General features: G+C 33.3%; 1 protein-coding gene across 2 annotated transcripts in view; it reads left to right on the top strand.

Moving 5' to 3' along the window:
• PDE4D (phosphodiesterase 4D) overlaps positions 1-8,261 on the top strand; it is a 1,550,946-nt gene that overhangs the window by 500,214 nt on the left and 1,042,471 nt on the right. For both annotated transcript variants that reach the window (XM_017499191.2, XM_037728087.1), the window contains exon 3: positions 7,150-7,379. In XM_017499191.2, the coding sequence (XP_017354680.1) occupies positions 7,150-7,379 (230 nt within the window). The remainder of the gene's footprint in view (positions 1-7,149; positions 7,380-8,261) is intronic.

Below are 8,261 nucleotides of genomic sequence, written 5' to 3'. Positions count from 1 at the left end.
TTTTTTTTTTTTTTTGTCTGTAACAGTCCAGGTGTTCTCTTTTTGTTGACGTTGCAACTGACTAGCACCTTCTATCAACTTGCAAAAGTGTTATGTACTCCAAAAAATCCTGAGTTCTCTTTACAGCTTTGATCATATACTGGTGATTTTCTATTATATTTTGCCCCAATGAACAGTAAGTTCTTAAGCAAAATAAGGTGCCAAATTCATCTCTGCATTTCCAGTACTCAACACAAACATGAAAGGTAGTAGGTGCTCAATAAATGATTAACTGAGAAATAATGGGAATGGAAACACAACTAAGATAGGTTGAACTCCTTTAGAGATATACACATAAAAGAGCAGTACCTGTAATACGAAAACACTAAATTTTTGAAGATTAACTCAACGGAAGATTATCTGTGGCTCATGTAGCCCAAATTAAGTGTTTCTGATTGGCAAATGTTTCTCCTGTAAATAGCGATTAAGAAACCATGGTTTCTTCCATTCTGTGGCTTTATCATCTTCAACACATGGTGAGGTAATACAGAGGGGAAGAGAAATTGGGGATTGTACTCACCAAGTTTTTATGTGGCAGGCCTGTAAGTGGCACATACACAGATACATACATATTTCCTCAACTTATATTCAATTAGCATGTAATGTAACACTCATTGACACCTCTATAACTACCTGTAAGGGAGTCTGGAGATGTGGTCTCACTGCATGCCCTGAAAGAAATATTCTTCCCTGCAATGCCTGTGTGTGTGTATATATGTGTGTATATATGTGTGTACATATATGTATATATATGTGTATATATGTGTGTACATGTGTGTATATATGCATGTGCATATGTTTGTGTGTATATATGAATGTATATATGTATGTACATATGTATGTATATGTGATATGTACATATATGTACATACATTTATATACACACATGTATGTATATATATATATATATATATATATATATATATATACAGGCATTGCAGGGAAGACTATTTCTTCCTGGACATACAGTGAGACTGCAATGCCTATATATATACAGGCATTGCAGCAAAGACATTGCATTGTATATATATGTACATATATGTATATATGCCTATATATATGTACATCTATGTATATATAGGTATATATGCCTATATATGTACATATATATACATATATATGTATATATGCCTATAGATACACACACACATATATAGGCATTGTATATATATGTACATATATGTATATACATATACAGGCATTTATATATGTATGTATATATATTTATATATATTGTATATATATTTATATATACATATATGTAGGCATTGTTTATATATACTTATATATACATATATACATATGTATGTATGTATATATGTATATATACCTACGTATATATAGAAATTTATTTACATATAAATTATATATGCATATGTATACATATATATCAATATGTATATATATGTACACATGAATTTATGTGTATACAATTGATACATATGTACATATATAAAGATGTATATATTTATATAAAGATGTATATATGTATGTATATGTATATAACTGTATATATATAGTGTGTATATATATATATACAAACACACATATTTTAAGGAGAGGTCCTTAAAGAAATTTTATTTCTCTATCTCTCTGTCTCTCTCTCTCTCTACATATATACACACACACACAAATATCAGAGACTGTGAGATTATTAGGAACCACAGAAATTTATTTAACCCTAGTCATGTGCATGCCCATGTACTAAAGGCCATTTAAGTAGTTTGCTATCTACTTTTGAAAACAAAAACTTAAACAAAGAAATTAATTAAATACCTTGGATAGAATCTAAAGGAAACAAAAGAGAAAATAGTAATAAATTTAACGTTCATTCATTGTGTTAATTATTATGGAATTGCTTACTTTAGGCATGTATTTCAGAAAGATATTTGTCCTAACAGTAAAAAGCATAACATTAAAGTTATTTGTCTGTCAATTGTTCCATGTAAGTTGGCTAATTATTGAATATAATTTTATTTTTACTACAAGGCAATGGGTTCATATTAAATTTATTTAAATATGTTTGCATATCTTTTATTTCGATATTGTATATCTTAAAGCTAAATAGGGTTATTTCTAAGTCCCATCAATAGCAAGGTGAATGTTGTATCATTTTATTAGTATGACTTTAATTATATTTTTAAAATTGAAAAACAAGACATTTTTATAATAGGGAATATAGAAGCTAATAATTAATAAAGATACTAAAATAAAATCATTACCAATACTATCTAGGAGAGCCATTTCAGAGAATTGGTATATATCCTTAAATAATTGTTTTTTGAATGTAATATGTGACTTTTTTGTTTTGTTTTGATGTTATTGTTTCATAAAAATGAGATCACTCTATAATCTGTTCTTTTCACTCAACATTATATCATTAACATGATTATGTATTCTTCTACATTATTTTAACAGCCTCATAGTATTTCATCATATGATGTATCAACATTTATTAAGCCAGTCCCTCAGTACAGCAATTAGATTACATCCAGTTATTATAAATGAGCTAGAGTGAACATCTTTGTGCCTGGGTATTTGCCAAACAATTTTATTAAACTATGTCTAAAATGTCAAAACCATTAGTTCTCAAACTTCAGTATGCACTAGAATGATACTGCTGACTTATTCAAACTCCTAAGCCCTAATCACAGAAATTGTGATTAGGACAATCTAGAATAAGACCTGGAAGTCTGAATTTTAGCAAGCACCATCTAAGATTCTAATGCAAAGGGTTTGAACATCGCGTTTTGAGAAATAATGACTTGGAACATTAGAAATACTATCTTTTCTATCATCTCCTTTCCATAAGGCCATTTTCTAGCAATAACATAAGATACCTATTGCTCTTGCAATTAGTTTTACATCTCTCTCCAAAATAATGGCATTTAACCTCCTATGTTATACCTGATAAGGTTGTTCTCTTTATTTCTGAGGCATAACTGATACACATTGATCTAGGGTGTGAAAAAGCCACTTAGACTGTTTTTGAATGGAAAATGTTAGAATATAGCCCTCTACTGCTTTGTCATTTATATTATAAAGATAAAAGTAATTATAGAAAGTTTGGGTTTAAACTGACAGTATAAACATGAGCATAAACTTCATTTTTAGTAGAGATAATTCTCTCAAAAAAGTTACCTCTTGAGGCAGTTTTATCTAAAAGAGAATGTCACAAACATTAAGTCATTCAACAAATAACCTCGGTTATATAAAAGTATTTTTGCAATTGCATTATAACACCCAGAGTAGGCAGCTAAATGCTTGTAAAAAGATGTTAACTTTGGCCAGCTATATTTAGTGCTACTGAAGCTTTGCTAGACTCATCCTTTGTTCTTCCTTTCTGTGTTCATCCGGAAGAAGAGTATTTACACATATATTAGTCAGAGTTCTCTAGAGAGACAGAACTAATGGGATAGATGTATATATGAAAGGGATTTTATTATGGAGTATTGACTCACGATCACAAGGTGAAATCCCACAATAGGCAGTCTGTAGGCTGAGAAGCAAGGAAGCCAGTTCAAGTCCCAGAACTTCAAAAGGAGGGGAAGCCGATTTCAGTCTGTGCCCCAAGACCCAAGAGCAAACCACTGGTATAGGTACAGGAGTCCAACTATTTTAGGACAGGAGTCTGATGTTCGAGAGCAGGAAGCATCCAGCACAGGAAAAAGATGGAGGCCAGAAAACTCAGGCATTCTAATCCTTCCACGCTTCTCTGCCTGCTTTTATCCTAGCCATGCTTGCAGCTGATTAGATGGCGCCCAACCACATGGAGAGTGGGTCTGCCTCTCCCAGTCTGCTGAGTGAAATGTTAATCCCCTCTGGTAACTCCCTCCCTCACAGACACATCCAGGAACAATACTTTGTATCCTTCAATCCAATTAAACACTTAGTATTAACCATCACAACACACATGTCATTAACTTAATCATGACCTGTTTGCAGTTCAGGAGTGAAGTTCTGTTCTTAGAGGAACTTCCTAAGCACACAGAAGCTCACTTTCCCAATCTAAGAGCTAAGACTGTTCCATGTGCATATGCCTTCTATTTTTTTTTCTATATTTGTTATCTCACAGAAACATTGATTTGCCATTGGTTGTTGCAAAATCAGTATTCTATAACTGGAAGTGGTGTTAAGGTTTATTTTGTATAACTTCTTGATTTTATGCCTAAGGAGACTAAAGACCAGCAAGGTTAAGATGAGCAGATCTGGAACAGGTTATTAGAGCAGTTTGTATCTTATGTTACTGCTAGAAAATGGCATTATTGCAGGGAGATGATGGAAAAGATCGTATTTCTAATGTCTCCAAGTCATTATTTTTAAAAAATGTATTGTTTAAACCCTCTGCATTGGGATCATAGGTGGTGCATGCTAAAATTCAGAGTCCCAGGTCCTATTCCAGATCTGCTTGTCTTAACCTTGCTGATCTTTAGTCTCTGCAGACAAAAAACAAGACATTTTACAAAATATACCCTAAGACCCCTTCCAGTTATGAAGTACTCTGATTTTGTTACAACCAATGGCACTTCTTAATCACACCTGAGTGATTAGGGGTAGAACAGGGGATAAAATTTCCATCCTCTCATTTAGTGACAGATTGTCATTCATTTCTAATGTTTGTGTAGGACTGCTCTCATCTCAGTTTTGTTTAATTTTTCAAATGAAAATGTGAAGCTTATTGAGTTACAGTCAGTTAGAATGTGTTCTGTTCTTTTCTAGTAATACTCACTCTGCCAGGGACTGTGCTTGTTAAGGTAGTACAGTGTGGTGGCTTTTAGCTCCGGTTTTAACTAGAAGAGATTTGGGTTTGGATCCTGACATGTAGGATGATCAGTCATCCTGGTTGCCTTGGGACTGTGGCGTTTCCCCGGACTTAGGACTCTGAGTGCTAAAATCTAAAGGTCCCAGGCAAAGTAAGATGATTAATCACCCCATTAGCCATGTGTCTGTGTGGCCAACTCATGCTATTTGATAGGTCTCTGGGTTTTTGTTTTTGTTTTTTAATGTGTAAAATGGGAAAAGAAAAAGGAACTAACTCATGGATTTTATTAAAAATTAAATGAGAGAGTATATATAAAACACAGCACTGCTTAATAAGAACTCAATAAATATTAGTCATTATTATTGATGTTGTTTTATAAAGCACGTAGATTCCTCAAAGCACAGATTCTCAGAATTTAGGATTTGAAATAAATAAACTTTCTGTTTTAGTTTTGACCTCTTTTTTTAACCTTCTCAGTCCCCTTCTATTGTCTTGTTTGTCTATACAACTGGACAATACAACCCAAAGTTGGATAGAGTCCACCACTGCATATCCTTTCACCTTTTTCAAGATATAAACCAGGAAGATAAAAATTTTCTATTTGGGAACCAATATGAAGAATGAGCATCAAAGACAGCATAGTGCTATACGAAAAAAAAGGGAATTAGCCTGGATTATAATAGGTGCCATTTTGTTGAATACAAACTCTTTACCAGACATTGGTGCTTCAAATACTTTTTATATTTGGTCCAGACAATGAACCTGAGAGGTAAATATTATTATCTCAGTCTTCAGATGAAGAAACAACCTCAATGAGCCTAAGTTACTTGCCCAAAGCTAGTTGTATACCAAGGAGTGTAAGAAACAAGGTCTGGATGTTCCAAACTTGATGAATTTCTAACTTGTAGCCAACAGGTTAATTTAGGGAAATATAACCTTCCCTCCCTGGGCTAGCTTCTTCACCTGTAGAACTCAGAAGGGAAGGAAATTGCCATATGTGAGTGCTAATCACAATGCAGGTAAGGAACTATGTACATCATATGCATAGTCTCATTTAATTCTTGTATGTAAATATTAGTCCCATTTTTATAATAAAGAAACAAGCCTTAGAGAGACTAAGCAACACTCTAGCAATACAAATAGTAAAGTGGGAGTGCAAGGATTCAAAAACCCAGCACTCTGTAGAAGCATGCTGTAACATTTGGTGATTCTATAATTCTCAATATGTGGATATAGTAAATATTGCTAGAGTAGACTTTCCAGCCATTTGGAAGCAGTTATTGCTCATGTGATAATATATTTTTCTCAGCTAGAATCAAAATATTAAATTTTCTACTTTATTCTAGACCTGCGTTTACCTTTGCATGTGAATAACATGGATGAAATTTGCAAAATTCAGCTGTGACTTAAATACAGTTCTACTGTGTCCTCAAGTTTCTTTTCAAGTCTTTTTTTTCTTATTACCCTCTCAGCCTTCTTAGAAAAACTGGCAAGAGTATATCTGAGTAAGATGTGACATATGAAAACATATGTTTCAAATATGGGCCTTAAATATGCAGAAAAAATAGGACTTTTTTTCTCCCTGTCTCTTCATGGGCAGGCATATGAGAAAAATATATATAAATATACAGTCATGTGCTGTGTAACTTTTTAGTCAATTATGGACCACAAAAATCATGGTGGTCATAAGATTATAACACTGTATTTTTACTGTATCTTTCCTATGTGTAGATATGCTTAGACATGCAAATATTTTCCCTTGTGTTACAGTTGCCTCCAGTATTTAGTACAGGAACAATGCACCATGCAGGTTTGTGTAAACATACTGTTATGTTCCCACAATAAGAAAATTGCCTAATGATGCATTTCTCAGAATGGATCGTTATCAAGTGATGCATAACTGTGTGTGTGTATATATATACATATATATATATATATATACACACACACACTTGTATATATACACACACTGACACATGAATATATCAAGATATGTATTTATTGTTGTTTGCAATTCATTTCATAGAATTTATAAAAACATTTTGATTTATCCTTGATTTTATAGAATTCATGCACAAAGCTAATAAATTCTAAGATTCTGAAGATGTTAACTTATAACCAAGCCATACTTGGTGAACAAATTTGCTATTTTAAAAATAAATAGATTTTAGTTTGGAGTTCTAAACATTTAATCAAATATTGTTCAGTTAATGTCACTGTTTTATTTGTAGCATTTTTCATGTATAAGTTTACTTAATTTCTTTCCCAGGATAGTATTAAACCATTAGCTAATAATAAACACTGTGACTTTTGTTGATTATATGTGCTTTCTTGAACTATTACCTCAGGCCTCCGAGGAAACACTACATTCCAGTAATGAAGAGGAAGATCCTTTCCGTGGAATGGAACCCTATCTTGTCCGGAGACTTTCATGCCGAAATATTCAGCTCCCCCCTCTCGCCTTCAGACAGTTGGAACAAGCTGACTTGAAAAGTGAATCAGAGAATATTCAAAGACCAACCAGCCTCCCCCTGAAGATTCTGCCGCTGATTGCTATCACTTCTGCAGACTCCAGTGGGTGAGTGCCCTCAGATGTCATTTCTCCATTTTATATTTTAGATGGTGACTATTATCTGTGGTCTTTTGAGTTTGTGTGGCTCATTGCTTGATTTGAGTGGGAGAACAATGGGGTTTCTAGAGTCAAAAACATAAGGGTGATTTTTCTCAGGTGACATTAATATCCCTGCAGGAGAAGACATTTTAGTGAAATTGTTTTACAAGGAGGAGCTGAAAACATATTGGTGAATGCTAATAAGCATTTGCAAAAGGGCAGTTGTACTTGGAAAATTAATATCGGCCATATGTGATTTAATAGAAAAAATTTTAACAAATGAGAACGAATGGACAAATTACTGTGTATGGATGGATCTAGAAACAGTAGGCAATGTTCATTGATGCAAAATGAATTTGGAATCAGGAATAGATTATATTGTAATTAGAATCAAAAGAAATATGCAGTGGTATTCACAGGTCTAAAAATTTTGCCTTTGACATTTTGAGGTATTGCTTACCAGAATACTATTTCAGTTCCCAGTATAAGGTGATTTTATTTGCATTAGTATGTATAGATCAGCCATAGCCACATCTCCATTGTGTAACATTTTTATTTCCTACTTTGCAGAGTATAATTTTTGTGTTTATTCTTTTTCGTGTTGTTTACCAATGGGGTTTTACACTTTAATGCAACATCACCAGGTTACAAATTGTGAACGAAGGTAAGGATATTGGGCACATCCACTATTTGTTCTTGTGACCAGCTGCATTTTTAAGAATCTTGGATAGATGGCTGCATAATATTCCATGGTGTATATGTGCCACATTTTCCCTATCCAGTCTATCGTCGATGGGCATTTGGGTTGGTTCCAGGTCCTTGCTATTGTAAACAGTGCTGCAATGGGGT

This window comes from Cebus imitator, unplaced genomic scaffold, assembly GCF_001604975.1.
Source record: "Cebus imitator isolate Cc_AM_T3 unplaced genomic scaffold, Cebus_imitator-1.0 Scaffold255, whole genome shotgun sequence".
NCBI lineage: Eukaryota > Metazoa > Chordata > Mammalia > Primates > Cebidae > Cebus > Cebus imitator.
This window is presented reverse-complemented; position numbering and strand designations above follow the sequence as displayed.